The sequence below is a fragment of the Impatiens glandulifera genome, chromosome 6 (genome assembly GCF_907164915.1).
Source record: "Impatiens glandulifera chromosome 6, dImpGla2.1, whole genome shotgun sequence".
NCBI classification, from domain to species: Eukaryota; Viridiplantae; Streptophyta; class Magnoliopsida; order Ericales; family Balsaminaceae; genus Impatiens; species Impatiens glandulifera.
In genome coordinates this window covers 55,220,617-55,240,275 of record NC_061867.1, presented here as the reverse complement: position 1 = coordinate 55,240,275, position 19,659 = coordinate 55,220,617, and the positions used below count along the sequence as shown (strand labels likewise).

Genomic DNA, 19,659 nt, shown 5'->3' with positions numbered 1-19,659 from the left:
TGAAAGAGCGCTCTTTCACTGAACGGGAGCTTTGCTAAATGGTGGACTATTTTCTGTTTCCGCGATCATGGGCCTCTTCTAATAACAATTGTTGGATAATTGGATCATAATTTTAGCCCAAATTTAAATGTTATATTGGAGTTTCTTATTAGTAGTAAATTTGGATTTAGGTAATATTCTTTTAAAATCGAAGGTTTTTATTGTTAAAATTATCTAAATTAATTTTTGTTTTAACGGTTTTAAACTTCGTTAACTTATTATCTACGCGACATTTATAAATAAATAAAATATTTATATCGTTAATTAACCACTTTGACTACCGAATTTTAGAGAATAAGTAGTTAAACCCCTTATGAACAAATCTCGATTGAACCTATTTGTTCAATGAATAGTTATCGGTTAAAGAACATAAGATAACCATCACAGCCCATTTGATATATTCGAGAACTAACATATTTGATTCCACATTGTTCATCAAATGTGTTTCTCCACAAGATTAAAGGGCAAGATTGACGGATAGATTGACGGATAACTAGTGACCCAAAGAAAGGAAAGAACACCGTTAGATTTCAAGCAAGATTGGCTTATGGCTAGTGACCCAAAGAAATGAAAGAACAACGTCATATTTCAAAGTAACAAGATCTAATAAAAAAAATCACCCAATTGAGGGGGTTAACATATTTTTTCACAGTAGTAATTGCTCGCACGAGTGTTCCCACTAAGGCAGAACGCTCCCCTAGAAATCTATTTTTATATAAGTTTGTCGTCAAATCTCATGGCTAAAACCCTAGACAAACGGTGGAAACAACCAAGTTGGAGTACGATACATCTCCTTCATGCAGGGGCGGAGCCAGGGTGAAAAATTACTTGGGGCTGATTCCAACTTGCATCTCAGATTTAACTTTCTATGCTCCGTTTTTTTTTCAATAAAATTTTCAGGATTATTAGAAGATGGAGACTCGTCATGCCCTCTCAATGCACACGCTTGCAAAGTGAGCCACCGAGTGATTTCAATAGTTGTTGTAAGCCGTAATCTGTTATTTTGTTTTTCATCTGAAGACTGTGCATTCAGTACTTTGTCAATATGACAAGGATATTCATTAGATTATCAAGATATTCAATTGCCCTATTATGTGGTGAATCATTAACTCGCTTTCAATATTTGAATCCATCTATTATAAATGTAGGTTTTTGGGGTTGCTTATATTCAAACAAGAAACATGAGAAACAAAAAGCAGCATCTTTCAAAGGAGAGTATTCTAACCAAGTAAATTTCTTAAACCAATGACTTTGGAATCGTCGATTTTGATTTTCAAATTTTGTCGGCGGGTACTCATCCTTAATAGGTTGATATGACCCCATCTTGATATAAACTCATCTAATTTCATCCATTTGATTAAAAGGATATTTCCATATCGGAATACATAATGCTGGATCAAGTTTAAGAGAACTTACATAAACATCAATTCTAGGAGATTTGTTAGGTTTTGAGCAGGGATATCAAATTCTTTATTTAATACCGAACCAAACCAATGTAACTATTTTAACTTGTTTATTAATATTAATTTATATTTTCTTATAAAATTTTGAAATAGTTTAAAATCAAGAAATATAAAACACTATTATTATTTTAATTTTTATATTTTACCCATATAAATAATTTGTATTATTAATTATATTGAAAAAAATAAAATAATAATGTATAATTAATAATAAATATAATTTTAAAATAAATAATATTAGTTTCAAAATATAATATTAAAGATGTGACAGGGTTTGATCACCTGACCTCACATTTAAACATAGCCAACTGGGCTAAGGGTCCCATGTCAAACATATATATGAAATGTTTTATTTTAAAATTTTAATTTATGTGGGGCTGGAACCATTTATTTATAAATATCATATAAATATTAAGTTAACAGCGTTTAAAACTCGTTAAAACAAAACCTCATTTTGTATACTTTAACATTAAGGAGTCTCAAATTATGATGTTTAAAATAAAAGATTTGAAATTTCAATTAAATTTATATTTTTATAACAAAATAGATCAAACTTAATTCGATTTTCAATGCAAACGTCTCCAAACATTATTACATACTTGCTTACAAAAATATGTATTTTTATTGAGTAAAAAATTAATTAACTTGTAATTTTTTATTAGGACTACACCTTTTTTTTTTTTTTTATTCTTTATCACTTTGTTAAATGCATCATACAAATAAGGATTACACAGTTGATCACTTCTAAAGCAAATCAATGCCAATTCATTAGAAAAAGTTATAATATAATATGGATTTAAAAATTAATTTAGGCCTTGTAAAATAATCTAAATCATCATAAGAAAAAACAATTTTATATCAAATAAAGAGAAAAATCTCTTCTAATTTTAATTTTAACAAATTTTCAATAAAATCATTTTATTTTTGTATCTAGATTTTTCAAAATAGCAAAAAGTAAAAATAAATTGACAAATAATTTTAACTATAAATCTTTTTACTTTACCAATTATAAAAAATAATTGTGATAATATCTATAACAAAATAATTTTAGAATAAATTAATCACAAATTACTAATTTAAATTGTATCAAGAAATTCATCACTCCATACTAACATTCACACTCAATTATAAATAGAAATAATAATACTTCATTCACTCATCAATTATTTAAGGATTATATATATTATTAATTTTTAAATAAATCATCTACTATACTTTTTTTTACTAAACAATATATCTTTTTGTTTTTAAATCTCAATTATATCCCTCAATAATTATGTAACCATCTACATTTACACAATAAAAAATTGCATGTTATATTATATATATATTAAATAAATTTATAAATTTATATATTTCTTGATTTCTTTATCACCATGCTATTAGTTACTTATAATTGACAAAGAACACTTATAAATAGTATAATGTTTATTAATTGAATAATTAAATTATTAAGTTCCAATTTAGGGAGTATCACAATTTAAAACACAAATTTATTTAGATATTGTAACTATATATATATATATATATATATATATATATTTCTAAACTAAATTAATGAATATTCATCATGACACATTACACATTAAACATGACTTAATATTATATTAGTGAGCATGTCATTAACTAGGCTATATTACAAGTTCAATTAAATATGGTACTCTTTATAATGAAGTTCCCTCTTTGTTGTTTCAATTATATATAGATAAATTATTTTAAAATATCAAATAAAATAAAAAGAAGAGGATAACTTTTGGTATTTTGCCCCTTCAAAGTTTAGCAAAGTTCATAATTGACCACTTTAATGTATACTATTTCATTTTACACCTTAAAAGTTAACAAAAATATCAACAAATCATGTTGTTAGACGAGATAATATCGAATTTATTCACGTGGTAATAAACATTCATCACTAGATGTACGATTAAGACATATTTTATCATAATATTTATAAAAATAATTTATATATATTAAAAATGATAAAAATCGTTTAAACACAACGACAAACATGATATAAAAAATAAAAATAAAAGAGAAGAATAATATAAAACAACCACGTTATTCAATAGATTATCGAGATCGTAGGTTCTTAAAAATACAATTAATTGCCCGACCGATTACAATTGATTTTTCGTAACGAATCACATAAAGTATAATAATAATAATATTACGAATAATACGTATAGAATGTCTACTATCAAACCTATTTTATCATAATGGTTGTCACAATTATAATTCTATTAAAAATTTGTTACTTAAAATTAAAATTATTTTGTATATAATTTTTAATTTTTTTTTATGGTTTGTATTCTTTTAATATTTTTTTCTTGATTTAAATTGTTTATATTAAAATTTTAAACGAATATGTTTACGAGCCTTTAAACGAACATGTTCGTGAGTTGACGAACCGAATATTTAAAAGTTCAAACTTGACTCTTTTAATTTTAAACTTGTAAACGAGCTCAAACATGACTCTTTAAGACTAACTAACAACCTTTTTACTGAGTTGGGATTCAAATATCTCGCAAATAAATTTATTCAATTACATCCCTAATTGAAAATGAGTCATTTTTCTGTAACATTATTAATATAAATTTTAACATTTTAAAATAAATATTAAAAAATAGTCTATTCATTTACATGAGATCAAATTATAATGATTTTATTAATTAAAGGGTATAATATAAAATTAAAATAATATAAAGAAGTTAAATTAAAATAAAATGAAACTGTAAGGCTCAAAATACAAATTATCTCCAAAGTAATTTAATGCCTTTGGATTGGTTACTTGGTAGCATAGAACACACGTTCTGTAACTGTTCTCTCTCCTCTCTCTCTCTAGATTGGCCGTTAGAAGTTCCCATTCCGGCGAACTATGTAAAACCTCGCCGGAAAATCTCCTCCGACGCCGATCAATACTCTCGAGTTCAAGCATTGATTTACAGAAATGGATGAACAATCAAGGAAGTGGATGGTTTTAGTATCGAGTACATGGATTCAAGCATTTACAGGAACAAACATCGATTTCTCATCATATTCATCAAATCTGAAATCAGTTATGGAAATATCGCAGTTACAACTTAATTACTTGGCTGTTGCGTCAGATATGGGGAAGTTATTCGGTTGGTGTTCAGGAATCTTCTTATTACATTCACCTCTTTGGATTGTCTTGTTCATCGCTGCTTTTATGGGATTATTTGGCTATGGTCTTCAATGGCTCGTCATTATTAGGGTTATATCCTTGCCTTACTTCGCGGTTTGTCTTATTCCTCTCTTAAATTGAATCTATTCATCTATTTTTCGAAATGTTTACTATATTTGCTTCGATTTTGTCTGAATCATCTGATTATGAACTGAATCTGAGTTTTTCATCTCTGAACTGATGTTGCTTATCTTTTAAGCTTTAGAAATGAAATGAATAGGAATGTTATCTGATTATGAACTGAATTGTTCCTTCATCTTTGTATTTGATTAGATTCTAAGGTTAGAAATTAAAGGAATAGGAATGTTATGTGATTATGAACTGAATTGTTACTTCATTTCTGTATTGATTAGCTTCTAAGGTTAGAAATTAAAGGAATATGAATGTAATCTGATTATGAACTGAATTGTTACTTCATCTCTGTTTTGCTTAGATTCTAAGCTTAGAAATTATCTGAATTATTCTACTTGTGTTTGGTGCTTTGATTACTAAGCTTAGAAAAACAATAATTTATTTGATTGTGATTGAAGAACATGAAGGTTCTTCAATTTGCTCATTTATTGATTTTATCTGTTTCTCAGTTCTCACAACAATAAAAAAAAGTCATTGGATACTATTCATTTAATTTGGTATAGAAAATTGAGGGTTTTTTTTTTTTTTTTTTTTTTTTTTTTTTGAATTTTAGGAAGAACTTCTATAGTTATAATTAGGAATGACAATGGGTCGGAATGCATTTATTATCTTGCTCCATTTTAGTTGTGAATTTTGTTTTTAGTACCCTCACCGTCCTATTATCGGTTAACTATCGATCAAACCGTGGTAAAACCGTTAATATGGAGCAATTCAGATTATAATTGCCATTCCTAGTTATAACCCTAATTTCATCTTAGTTCGATACTTAGTGTGAAATGAACATCTTATGCCATTTTAGTGTGAAATGAATATCTTATACCCAGATACTTTTTGAGTTCTAATAAATATTGGTATTGATTCAAAATTAAAAGTATATTATAAAAGAAAATTAATTATATTTTTTAAATAAGGGAATTCTTAATGAAAATCAATCAATACTTTTAATCTAAAACAAAAGACTTTAAATACTTATGCCACTAGTGGGCCTGAGTTCTAATGATATAATTATAAAATTAAAATTTTGAAATTTTGGATCATAATAATATTATAGTTTAATTTTAGCTTCATTTATTTAATATATAAGTGTTGTAATTCAAATTATTTTATGAATCATGATATTTATTTTATAATTAATTATTTCTTAAATTATTGAGATTTTCACCAATATCACAATTATTTTTATTTTAATAAAAAAAAGTGAGTTATTTGATGTGTGGTTGCAAGTTGTTCACCTATCTAAATCTATCTCCCATTCATTTCCATTGAAAGGTTGCTGAAAATATTATTTTGACGGTTGGAGGATATATATATATTAATAATAAAATCTTAATATTTATTGTGACTTCAAAATATGTTCCTTAACAATTATTAAACATTTCTATATCTAATATTTTGGTGACAAAACAATAATTTACTTCCAATTTAAAATTGTACACTCATTCAAATGAAACTACTTGTATATAATCTTCATATTCGATCAATTTAAAATGATCATGACTCATGTTAATTCCGACATAAACCCATGTTACAAAATAGCAAAATGAATATTTTTACGTCAACTACAATTTTCTACTCTTTTCTACTCCATTGGTACTCCTAAGTTCTTTTTGAGTTTTCACATTTCGAGTGTCCATTTGAAAACACTTGATCTGAGTTTAGATGAGAAACTTGAATAAGTTCTAATTTACTTCGGTCTTAACTTTGTCTTGTAGGTTTTCCTTTTGTGTTTACTAGCTGGCTGCAGCATATGCTGGTTCAACACAATATGCTATGTTTTATGCATCAAGAACTTCCCAGACAATAGACCTCTTGCTCTAGCTTTCAGCATCAGCTTCAATGGAGTAAGTGCAGCTCTATACAATCTCATAGCAGATTCAATCCAATCCGGAAACTACACTCTTTATCTTCTCCTCAACGCGATTATTCCTCTCATCATCTCCCTCATTTCCGTTCTCCCAATAATTCTCCATCAACCCTCAAATATCCAACCACTTTCCTCACAAGCCATTCGTCGCGATTCTCTCATCTTCCTTTTTCTCAACGTTCTAGCTGTTATAACTGGTCTCTATCTACTAATCCTCGACCAAATTGAAACTACCTCATCCATCGCTCGCGCATTACTCGCTGGAGCGATAATTCTCCTTCTTCTCCCGTTGTTTACTCCGTGGATAATCCAAACAAGCTCTATCGGTCGTGGTTCTCCATCGAGCTTTAACTTGATTGATATGGGTAATTTTGATGTTCATAAGGAGTTGATAGAAACTAACGAGGGTATTAATGACGGGTTTCTTTTGGAAGAGAAGAAAGAGGGGTGTTGTGATTGTGTCGTGGAGAAAGATCAATTGGTGATGCTTGGGGATGAGCATTCGAGTAAGAGGCTTCTTAGTCGAACCGATTTTTGGCTTTACTATGTTTCGTATTTCTGTGGGGGGACTGTTGGATTGGTTTATAGTAATAACATCGGACAAATAGCACAATCGTTGGGGTATGGTACGAGTACGACCTCCGTTGTTGCTCTTTACTCGGCATGTTCGTTCTTCGGTCGCCTTCTCTCGGCCACGCCTGACATTTTGCGAGAGTAAGTTTCAAATCCTTAGTTAAAATGATTTATTCATCCACATAATTTTTTAGTCATATAACATTCAAATAAACCTCAATAATATATTTTTCAATAGCACATTAAATAAGATTATTTGAAAAATAATTAAGAACTTTGGTTATTTTGTAATGCTTTTGTCAGATTGTGTTAAATATTTTTGTTGTGCTTAGATGACACTAATAAACATGTAAACAAATGTGTCATGTTTTTAGAAAAGAAACACAATTAGTTATTTAATGTTTTATTAATTGATCTGATTAACAGAGAAATTTATGTTAAATCTATACTCTGTATATCGAGATGAACAACAAAATCGGTTTGAAATATTCGGTTTCGGTTGTTTGATCGGTTAGAATATCAATTCGACCGGTTTGATCCATTCAATGGATTTTGTTTGTTCCTAAAAAAATCTATAGCTAAATAATACAATTATACATGAAATTTACTTTGATAAATGTATATTTGTTTTGAAAATAAATAACAAAAGGGTATATATATTGTAGTTTAATGGTTAAAATTTTAATTATTAAAAGACATTTTATGTATAATTTTTAATGTTAGTTAGTTTGATGGTTCGATCATCACTAAACCGATCAACTGAATTGTTGGGTAAACAATTTACCGGTTTCATAAATTGTCGGTCATTCAATTTGATTGGTTGGTTTGGGTTCGATTATGACCAATTCAATTTAGTTTTAGACAGTTCAGTCTATTTTACTTGCACCCTAAAGAATTAATAATGACATATTTCTAATCATTAATTCCTTGTCAAACAACTCAAATCAAATAATCTACCCGATTATTTGAAAATAACATAGTTTGCTGTGCATATTTAATGTTCTATTACCAATCTGTCATTTATTATTTTGTTTTGTTGTGTTATTACCAATCTGTCATTTATTATTTTGTTTTGTTGTGTTCGCTAATGATTTGAACGATGTAATTGACAATGTTTGCAGTAAGATGTATTTTTCGAGGACAGGATGGCTAGCAATGTCAATAGTCCCATTACCGTTTGCATTCTTAATTTTGATAATATCCGGGAGTAAAGTAGTATTATGTGTGGCGACCGCGATTGTAGGGCTGAGCTCTGGATTCGTGTTCGCCGCGGCGGTGTCTGTGACTTCTGAGTTGTTTGGTCCGAACAGTGCCGGTGTGAACCATAATCTTTTGATAACTAATATACCAATGGGCTCGGTTATGTTGGGTTTGTTGGCGGCAGTGGTGTACGATGCAAATATACAAGGGTCGAGCTTTTTGAAGGCGATGTTTGTTGGCGTGGAAACATCGATGGTTTGTATGGGTAGGGGATGTTATACGATGACTTTTGTGGTTTGGGGATTGTTGTCGATGTTAGGAATTTTGAGTAGTTGGTTGTTGTTTGTAAGAACCAAACATGTTTATCATCTTGTCGAAAGAAAAAGAAGTTCATTTATCTTTTATTAAAAGGAGTTTATAATATGACATTAACTATTAATATAAAATTGTTGAATTATAATTGTTTATTTTAATTCTCGAATGTGCATGGAAAAAGGTTATGGTTAATAGTTATCGTAGTTGTCTCGAGAATGTTGAATTAACAATTAACTTACTTTTGTATTTTCGGAATGACTAGTATTTAAAGTTTTTTTGTGATCTATCACTTAGATTCATTATGTGATCCCGAGTTTTTGGGTAGTTACTGAGAACGTTGGATTGATGCGACTGATATGAAAAATCTACATAATTTTGATACGAACTAAATTATTTTTTACTAGACTATCTAGTTTGAGATAAATCGTCGAACTTTTAATGATCGTAATCGTCCGAATCATAATCGTCTGAATCGTAGTTACTGAGAATGTTGAATTGATGCGACTGATATGAAAAATATACATAATTTTGATACCAACTAAATTATTTATTTGCTAAACTATCTAGTTTGAGAGAAATCGTCGAACTTTCAATGATTGTAGTCGTCTGATTCGTATATTTTTTTTTGAAAAAAAGTTTTAATGCGTATCATTAATAATGCTATTATTATGACACTTTCCGTATTCCGTTCCGAAAGTCCGAAAGAGTCGATCGAGAAATTAATCGTTTTTTTCGATAATCTACGAGCTCAATAACCTATTGAGTAATTTTTTTATATCATATCGTTGTGATTAAATGATTCTTATCATTTTAATATACATTAATTATTTTTAAAAAAAATTAGTTGATAGTTATTTGATTATTACAAAATTATATTGTATATTCATAAGAAAAAATAAATTTGTGTTCTAGTCTCTAATATTTTAAAAAAATGATTGTGTTCTAGTCTCTAATATTTAAAAATGGATTCTAATTAGTCTTTATTCAAGTTTGTATGGTACTTTGATACCATGATTATATATTAATGTAGTACTAGTTTATTTCTTATGATTGTAATTCAATATAAAACATTATAATTATTATTTTAAACTAATTAAGATAATCTATGATATTTTAGGAAATAATAGTACTTTTATGAAATTTCATGTGTGATGACAACCATATTTTTTAGCTTTGTTTTTGCAGCCTTTATATATCATAATTGCATAAATATAAATAAATGATAATGATTAGTTTGTTTTTCTTTCTCAAAATAACCTTGACAAATTTGTATCTCTTTTTTTCATTTAAACTAACTAATATAAACAAATAATAATGTAATAAAAGATCAATAATAAAACTAGAATTGTTCAAATATAATTGATAAATGAAAAAGATAAATCCATACAATATTAATTCTCTAAATAAACTGTATCTCCAAACAAACAAAAGTATATTAATTAAGTCAGAACAATACTAAAATAAAATAGAATTCAACTAGAAGCCAACTCCTAATCGATAATTATAACATTCTTACCAACATTTTCAGCTTCATTTTCCTGTTTCACAGTTATTGGAAGAGCTCCTTTCCGAATTTCTACTCGAAAGATGATGCAATGACTGCTCCTCTCATCCATCAGCTCGAACAAACACACATCTTTCAAGTTTAGATGGTTGTCGATAACAAATGTCTTCCAATTACTATTAAACCTTGTTTTATTCTTCTGACTTCCATAATAAACTATCTTCCACCTCTTCCCACCATGCTCCAAAAAGGCTCGAACATTGTCCTCGGGTAAAAATCTATTCATTTCCTCCGGAACATCCTGCTGATTGAAATTGCATAATTATATTGAATTATGAAACATATATATAGATAAACTATTATATAGAATTTAGAATATTACCAATTGATAAAATGGTGCAAGATTATCTTGACCGATTATCACTTCAAAGAAAGGTCTTCCTAATAGAGGAAGAGTTTGAACAATCTCCATAGTAGCTTCTGAAAATGATTGGATTGACTCATTTATATCCATGACAATTTTATCATCAGTCACTAAAGATTCCACAATCATGTTGCTTTCCGATATTTTGACATCTTCGGTTTCCATGATCTCCTTCATGGATCTATACTGTAATACATGTATTGAATATGTTATGTTGAAAGAAATGAGAAAATAGTTTATTGTAGAAATTTAAAAACTACATAAATAAGCTCTTAACATATCTTTAAAGTTTTGTATAACTTTTAAATATTTTGATATTGAGAATCTTTAAATTTGATAAACTTTTGGAACAAACAATTTTTTTTTTGAATTAGTAGAAACTATCACAACTCCTATAGGGAAATAACCCATTTTCTAATAGTATTTACTGCCCCCACAATGAAATAACCCATTTTATCTATAGTGTTAAAGATCTTGATATTTATTTCTCTTAAATTGTGCAATTAGATGTAAATTATGAAGAAAATCTTTACTATAGATGCTTAGAGCCTACTTATGGGTTTTCTCTTCTTCAATACTAGATCATACATATTAAAAAAAAGTTTGATTTGGTGCCTCAATCACATCTAATTAATCTTAGAATAAAAAATCATAATAAATTGTTGAGGATATTAAGAAAACCTGTTGCTTCCTTGATGCATTAGTCCTTGAGTTTTCAGGTTTCCTCTTGTGGTTGTTTAGCATAGCTCCTGAATCTGATAGATTACTTTTTTCCTCAATGATTGATTTCGTAATCTTCGAAAGGCTACCACTACATTCACAAATTAAAAAATCTATGTAATTTACAGATATACAATTGAATCAAAAAAGGTTTGCAAGCCAAATCAAATGTGAGAAAACAGAACAAAAAATGCACTTAATACAATAATGAAAATTTCAATAAGGTGAGAAACAAAAAAAAATACATAAAAAAACTACAATGCAAAAGCCGAAGAAGAAACTTTAGAGGATCTCAAAACAGTCAATTTGTTATTCAATGTCACATTAATAACCTATCAATTTCAAGATCTCAACCTCAATTCCAAATCTCGTCAATTAGATTTCCATTAAAACACACCTATTTAAGATTTGAAAATTCGAGATAAACTAAAATTCAAGTTTGTACCTTCCATTTGTAGGTTCAGTCTCGTTTTCTAGTCTTTTTTTCTTTATATCTTTGTCATTGTCAGTGCGCGCTAGGCTATAGACGGCCGATCGTTTCTCCGTTCTCTTCGTCCTCATTTTTCTTCTTGGGATGGCCGCCTCCTCCGGGTAGCCGCCTCCTTGTTGATATTTTTATTGATTTTTGTTATTGCCTTTTAAAATTAGGTTAGCATATTAGGTTAAACGAAAAGTTAAATTCATTCAATGTTGTCAAAATTTTGGTGAAAAGTATGTGTAAATTTAATTTAATTCTTAAATTTAAAAAACAATTATTAATTTTTTTAATAATAATATAATTAAATTATAAAAATAATAATTATTTAATGAGATACTTTTTAATAAAAAAATTTATATGTTTCATATTTCTGACAAATATTACAATGGTTGAATACGAGTGTGTTTCTTTAGTTAAAATAATTTATTATCATTCACATTATTTAGATTATTAATTAAAATATATAATTAATAATATTTTTAGTCATATAACATACATATATTTAATAACACGTCAAATAAGATTATTTGAAAAATAATTAAGAAATGTGGTTATTTTGTAATGTTTAGATGTCACTAATAAATATGTAAACAAATGTTTCATGCTTTTTCATAAAAGAAACTAATTTTCTTTTGAATATAGTTTAAAATATAAGAATATAGCTCCTATTTTAGTATATTGGATTATGATTTTAATTGATATGATTAGTTGAGGAATTTAGAGTAAAGCTGTATCGAAATGTACAACCAAATTGCTAAAATCGATTTGAAAAAAAATTCAATTTTCATTCATAGTTTGGTCAATTCCATTGATTTTATTCCTTCTCAAAAAATTATTGCTATATAATCCAATTATACTTAAATTTATTTTGAAAAACTAATATCAATATGTATTTGTTTTGAAATAAATAAAAAGGATATATATATTTTAGTTTAATGGTTAAAATTTTAATTATTAAAAGACAATGTTTATGTATCAACTATATATTGTAATCAAATAATGTATACTTTTTAAATTTTAACCATGACCGGTTTGTCGGTTTGATGGTTCGATCGCTGTTAAAACGATCAACTGAACCATGAGGTTCAATTTACCGATTTCATCGGTCATTCAATTTGGTTGGTTTTGGTTCGGTTTAGGACAATTCGATTCAATTTAGACGTAGTGGATTTTACTTATACCCTAAAGGAATTAATAATGAAATATTTCTAATAATTTATTCGTTTGTCAAACAACTCAAATCAAACCAGACCTAAAACAACCATAAGGCTTGTTTGATCATGGATTTTCAAAACCATAATTTATAATTTTAAAATAGTCCTGATCCAATATTTGATTTTTAATAATCCATACACAGACTCATTATAAATAATAATAATTAGTTTAGAACGGTGTATCAACCATTTTCAAATTAATTAATTAAATTTTAAATTATTTTAAAATAAATCAAATTGATATAAATAAATATAAAACTAAATAAATAAAATTTTCAATATCAATGTTATGCATATTTTGAAACAAATAAATATATATATATATATATATATATATATATATATATATATATATATATATATATATATAACGGACACAAAAATAAACAGGAAAAAAAAAAAGATGGAAACAAAATTTTTAGGTTGTGAAAAGATTCTAGATCGTGATTTAAATAAGAACATAGTTCATTTTAGCAAAAGAAGGAGAAAGTCTTAAAGAAATAAATAACAAACGAGAGTCTTATCTATCGTTACATATTAATTGATCAAATAGTTAAAAAAGTAACTAAAATTTTAAAAATTCATAAAATAAAATTTTCAGTAAAGTCAATATTCTTTAAATATCATCAATCAATATATAATCCATGTCAAATCATTCTCTTTCATCGCTTTTCTCTTCAATGTCTATTGCAATGCTGCCCAGAAGAGAAAAAAATTAAGGTTATGCGGTATAATGACATATGCGGTATGCCTATAAGGCTATAATTAGATTTTTTTTGGACAACCGGCGGGCCAACTCAAGTCCGACCCGCCTAGACCCGCTATCCGAACGGGCTGGCCTGTGTAGGCCCACTTCTTAATGGGTTGCTAATATTTCAACTCAACCGTCTAAATTATTTGACGGGCCGGGCCAACCCAACGGGCCTAACCCAAATTGATGGCTATAATTATAAATTGTATTTGTACTAAGGTTGTCAAAATCAAGAGTTTACGTAAAATCGTTTATTACTTGTAAGGTCGTAAAATTTAGAATTTACTTGAGATTATAAGATTTTAATTTAAAAATGATAGTTATATATTTTTATTGTTATTATTTATATATATAATTAAGTATTTTATACCTATCGAATTTTAAGAGTTTATATATTTAAATATAAAATTAATTAAAAAATAATATTAAATAATAACACTATAAAAAATTATACTTACCAAATTTATTTGATTAATTAATTTATTTAAATAAATAATAACTTTATTTTTTAATTTTTAAATATAAATTTATATTTTAAAACGTAAAATCGTATAATATCGTAAAATCGAAATTATTGTATAATACACTCGTAAAATATTTTTATCGTAAATTTAAAATCGATTTTTACTTATTTAATAGTTTACTTAAAATCAGACTCGTTAACTTTTTTTGAAATCGTAAATTATAAGATTTTAAGAGTTAACTCGAGATTTTAACCGTATTAATTTAAACATTAAACCAAGCATTCTAAATTATTTTAACAATTTATCAACTTAAATGAGACGAATTTCTTAAAAACAAGACTTTCAAAGAGTTGATGTTACTAGTTTGACCCGACATATCCAGACTTGTCTCATCTTCTTGTCTTAAAAATACTCCACATGGGCAAGGAACACCCACATCACAGAATAACAGACATTCCTCCATTATATGTTCCTTATCTTCTGTAAAACTGTGTCTAAAACTAGAGGCAATGCTGCAAAATATGGCAAGGTAGAAACATGAAATAACCATTCATATAACAATAACATATTATAAGAGTTTCATATTCATTACAAACAAGATTGTAGTATTGTTATTAGTTTTATAAATATTTTCATATTAAAAACAAAGTATTGTTTTCATATTTGTTATCAATTTCCTTGTTCATATGGAAAAAAAATTTATAGCACTAAGACAAATTACGATTTCGTCCTTAAGAACTTACAATTTTCGACGAGAATGAGAACTTTGTTTTGCTTCGCGAAAGTTGGACCGGGGTCGAATGTACAAACAGAGGAGTGATTTTGTAGAACCTTTTGTTCGAAAAAATTAAAAAGAAGAGTCACGTTTAGCATCGAGAGAGAAAGGAATACGAAGGAGACGGGATGAATTGCAGCAAGCGAGAAAACTTTTTTCAACAAAAAAAATAATTAATTTTTAAAAAATTTTACTTTTCTCTCTCTATCCGATGTAGAAAGAGACGTTGAATCCACTTAATCATTTTTCATAAATGAATGTGTTCGAGTCTCCGATTTCTATAAAATATTGATAGTTAGTCTTTATTCAAGTTTGAAATGTACTTTAGGATCCCATGATTAATTATATATTTATACATGATTAATTATATATTTATGTAGTATTAAGTTTATTTTTGATGATTTAAATTCAATAAAAAACATTGTAAATATTATTTTAAACGGATTAAGATAATCTGTGATATTTTAATGATTAATAAAGCTTTTATCAAATTTCATGTGTGATGACAACCATACTTTTTTAAACTTTGTTTTGCAATATTTATATCCATAAATATAAATAAATGGTATAATTAGTTTGGTTTTCCTTCTCAAAAGAACCTTGATGGATTTGTGTCTCTTTTTTTTCATTTAATCTAACCAATATAAATAAATAATAGTGTAATAAAAGATCAATAATAAAACCAGAATAGTTCAAATATAATTGAGATTGAAAAAACAGACAAATCCAATAATTACTAATTATCTCTAAATAAATTGTACCTTCAATCAAATGTAAAGTAATTAAGTCAGAACAATAATAAAATAAGATAGAAATCAACTAAAAACGAACTCCTAATCGATAATAATAACATTGTTATCAAAATTTTTATCTTCATTTTCCTGCTTCAAAATCATTGGAAGAGCTCCTTTCCGAATTTCTACTCGAAAGATGATGCAACGACTTCTACTCTCATCCATCAGCTCGAACAAACGCACATCTTTCAAGTTTAGATTGTTGTCGATAGCAAATGTCTTCCAATTTCCATTAAACCTTGTTTTAATCTTGTCACTTCCATAATAAACTATCTTCCACCTCTTCCCACCATGCTCCAAAAAGGCTCGAACATTGTCCTTGGGTAAAAATCTATTCATTTCCTTCGGAACATCTTGCAGATTGAAATTGCATAATTATATTGAATTATGAAACATATATATAGATAAGCTATTATATAGAATTTAGAATATTACCAATTGATAAAATGGTGCAAGATTACCTCGACCGATTATCACTTCAAAGAAAGGTTTTCCTAATAGAGGAAGAGTTTGAACCATCTCCACCTCCCTAATAATAGCTTCTGAAAATGATTGTATTGACTCCTTTATATATGTGACCATTTTATCATCAGTCACTAAAGATTCCACAATCATGTTGTTGTCCGGTTTTTTGCATCTTCAGTTGCCATGATCTCCTTCATGGATCTATACTGTAATACATATACTGAATATGCTATTGAAAATCTTTAAATTTGATAACTTTTAGACATTTTGATATTGAGAATCTTTAAATTTGATAAACATTTGGAACAAACATTCTTTTTTTTTAAATTAATAGAAACTATCACAACTCCTATAGTGAACAAATAACCTATTTTCTAATAGTATTTATTAACCCTACAATGAAATAACTCGTTTTTTCTAGTGTTAAAGATTTTGACATTTATTTCTCTTAAAATGTGCAATTAAAGGTAGATTATGAAGAAAATCTTTACCATAGATGCTAAAGAGCCTATTTATGGGCTTTCTCTTTTTCAATACTAGATCATACCTACTAACAAAAGGTTTGATTTGGTACCTCAATTTGACATGTACATAAATTTACAGTAAAACTAATCTTAGAATAAAAAAGTATAATAAATTGTAGAGTATAATACGAAAACATTTTGCTTCCTTCATGCATTAGTCACTAGATTAAGGCGGTCAAAATCGAGAGTTTGCAAAAAATTGTTAGACATTTGTAAACTTGTAAAATATAGAATTTACGTGAAATTGTAAGAGTTTAATTTGAAAAATAATAGTTATATATTATTATTATTATTATTTATATATATAATTAAGTATTTTGTATTTAACCAATTTTAAGAAATTATATATTTTAATATAAAATTAATTAAAAATTAATAATAAATAAATAACACTATAAAAATTATATTTACAAAATTAATTAATTTAAATAAATAATAACTTTAATTTTTAATTTAAATTTGTTTTTTAAAAGTAAAAATCGTATAGAATTGTAAAATCGAAATTATTTATAAACTCGTAAACTCGTAAAATCTTATTATCGTAAATTTAAAATCGTAATAGTTTACCTATTTAAGAGTTTACTTAAAATAAGACTCGTTAACCATATGTGTGAAATCATAAAATCGTAAGATTTTAAGAGTTAACTCGAGATTTTAACAATTATTGTTGGAGGATATATATATTAATAATAAAATTTTAATATTTATTGTGACTTCATATATGTTCCTTAACAATTATTAAACATTTCTATATCTAATATTTTTGGTGGCAAAACATTAATTTACTTACAATTTAAAATTGTACACACATTCAAATGAAACTATTTATGTCAATGTTTTGAAACAAAAGGAATATTTTTCATTTTCGTTTCTCATAAAAACACTCTAATTTAAAGATTATCACGACTCATGTTAATTCCAACATAAACCCATCACAAAATAGCAAAATGAATATTTTTAGGTCCACTACAATTTTCTACTCCATTGATATTCCTCCGTTCTTTTCGAGTTTTTACATTTGAGTGTCCATTTGGAAACACTTGATCCGAATTAAGATGAGAAACTTGAATAAGTTTATGAATTTAATGTCTAATTTAATTCGTCGACTTACACTTTGTCTTGTAGGTTTTCCTTTTGTGTTTACTAGCTAGCTGCAGCATATGCTGGTTCAACACTGTTTGCCTAGGAAGAGAATTACTCACAAAACTTTGAGAAATTTCTATAAAATATTTAATATCTAAAAAACAATTACAAGAGTTTTTATCTTTCTCTTTTTTATTATTAATGCAGATCTTTCATTTATTTGTAAAAGTTGTAACAGCTAGGAATAATCCAACATTCTCCCTCTTAGTCCTGGCGTGGTTCGAGATTATGAACACCGATCAAGTGTCGCATCATCACCAGTTTCGATACTAGAAAAGCCTTCGTAAGTATGTCGGCCTTCTATTCATCCGTTCGAACAAACTCTACTTTGATTTGACTTCCTTCAACACACTTTCGAATGAAATGATATTGCGTGTCGATGTGTTTTCTACGACCATGAAAAACTAAGTTTTTCATGAGTGCAAGTGCAGACTTGTTGTCGACGTAGAGCTTCACTACCTTAGGTTTCGAACCACTTAGTTCAAACAACAATGATTTCAACCAAAGTGCTTGACACACTGCCACTGTCTTCTGTTTCTGGGAGTTCCACGAAACAAGACTATCGTTAATGTAAAACGCCATGCCCCCATACTTTCCGGTCATCTAGGTCACCTGCAAGATCACTGTCATAGTAACCCACTATTTTATCGTCACCACCTCCTTTTCGAAACACTAGACCTAAGTGTATAGTGCCTTGAAGGTATCGAAGTACCTACTTCACTGCCTTATGATGCATCTCAGTTGGCCTCTCCGTGAATCTACTAACAACACCAACAACATAAGAAAGATCTGGCCGTGTATGAAGGAGATAGCGCAGACAACCAATGACTCTTCGATATTCAATTGCATCAATCGGTTGTCCTTCGGGATCCTTATAGAGTTGAGCTCTATGCTCCATTGGTGCCTTTGTTGAGTTACAATCAAGCATTCCAAATTGGTTCAACACTTTTTTGGCATATGTTGTCTGCTTGATCGAGACATCTCCTTTGAACTGATCTACCTCGATTCTAAGGTAGTATGAAAGCAATCCGAGATCACTCATCTCGAACTCCCCCATTATCTACTTCTTGAAAAGTTTGACACCCTTTGGATCTTCACCTATTAAAATAAGATCATCCACGTAAATGCCAACAATAATTCGGGTATTAGCGTTGCCTCTTGTGTACACCGCTTGCTCCTGTGTACACTTTTCGAAGCCCATTTGCTTCAAACTTTTCTCCAACTTTAGATTCCATGCACGAGGAGCTTGCATTAGGCCATATAATGCCTTTATTAATTTAAGCACCATATTCTCCTTCCCTGTGGCTTTAAATCCTTCTGGTTGAGTGATGTACACTTCCTCTTCCAGTTCTCCATTGAGAAAAGCTGACTTTACATCGAGATGATATATTTTCAACCACAATTGGATGCCAAGGCAAGAATGACTCGAATTGTGTCCATTCGAGCGACTGGAGCGAAAGTTTCTTCGAAGTCAATGCCTTGTCGTTGCACATATCCCTTTGCAACTAAATAAGCTTTGTGCTGGATCACCTCACTATTTGAGTTTTTCTTGAGCTTAAATACCCATTTGAGTTCAATTACTTTGTGTTCTACTGACAATGGGACGAGAGACCAT

At 28.1% G+C, this 19,659-nt stretch overlaps 3 protein-coding genes across 3 annotated transcripts; 1 reads left to right on the top strand and 2 right to left on the bottom strand.

The window, feature by feature from the left end:
• The first annotated feature begins 4,310 nt into the window (after positions 1-4,310).
• Positions 4,311-8,946, top strand: LOC124941949 (protein NUCLEAR FUSION DEFECTIVE 4-like). Its single transcript, XM_047482342.1, has 3 exons — positions 4,311-4,758; positions 6,549-7,414; positions 8,395-8,946. The coding sequence occupies exons 1-3, from the start codon at positions 4,450-4,452 to the stop codon at positions 8,879-8,881; spliced, it is 1,662 nt and encodes a 553-aa protein (XP_047338298.1). The 5' UTR covers positions 4,311-4,449; the 3' UTR covers positions 8,882-8,946.
• A 7,005-nt stretch (positions 8,947-15,951) lies between these two features.
• LOC124943935 (B3 domain-containing protein Os06g0112300-like) lies at positions 15,952-16,527 on the bottom strand. Its single transcript, XM_047484391.1, has 2 exons — positions 16,374-16,527; positions 15,952-16,265 (listed from the first exon to the last, which is right to left on the bottom strand). The coding sequence occupies exons 1-2, from the start codon at positions 16,525-16,527 to the stop codon at positions 15,952-15,954; spliced, it is 468 nt and encodes a 155-aa protein (XP_047340347.1).
• A 2,229-nt stretch (positions 16,528-18,756) lies between these two features.
• Positions 18,757-19,101, bottom strand: LOC124943934 (uncharacterized mitochondrial protein AtMg00810-like). Its single transcript, XM_047484390.1, has one exon. The coding sequence runs from the start codon at positions 19,099-19,101 to the stop codon at positions 18,757-18,759; it is 345 nt and encodes a 114-aa protein (XP_047340346.1).
• Between the last annotated feature and the right edge of the window lie 558 nt (positions 19,102-19,659).

Excerpts from the sequence above, each read along its gene's own strand:
- LOC124943934 (XM_047484390.1), bottom strand. The coding sequence starts at position 19,101 with ATGGGGGAGTTCGAGATGAGTGATCTCGGATTGCTTTCATACTACCTT.
- LOC124941949 (XM_047482342.1), top strand. The coding sequence starts at position 4,450 with ATGGATGAACAATCAAGGAAGTGGATGGTTTTAGTATCGAGTACATGG. Across the intron at positions 4,759-6,548 it reads TATCCTTGCCTTACTTCGCG|GTTTTCCTTTTGTGTTTACT; the intron begins GTTTGTCTTATT and ends TTTGTCTTGTAG. Across the intron at positions 7,415-8,394 it reads ACGCCTGACATTTTGCGAGA|TAAGATGTATTTTTCGAGGA; the intron begins GTAAGTTTCAAA and ends CAATGTTTGCAG.
- LOC124943935 (XM_047484391.1), bottom strand. The coding sequence starts at position 16,527 with ATGATTGTGGAATCTTTAGTGACTGATGATAAAATGGTCACATATATA. Across the intron at positions 16,266-16,373 it reads TGAAGTGATAATCGGTCGAG|ATGTTCCGAAGGAAATGAAT; the intron begins GTAATCTTGCAC and ends TCAATCTGCAAG.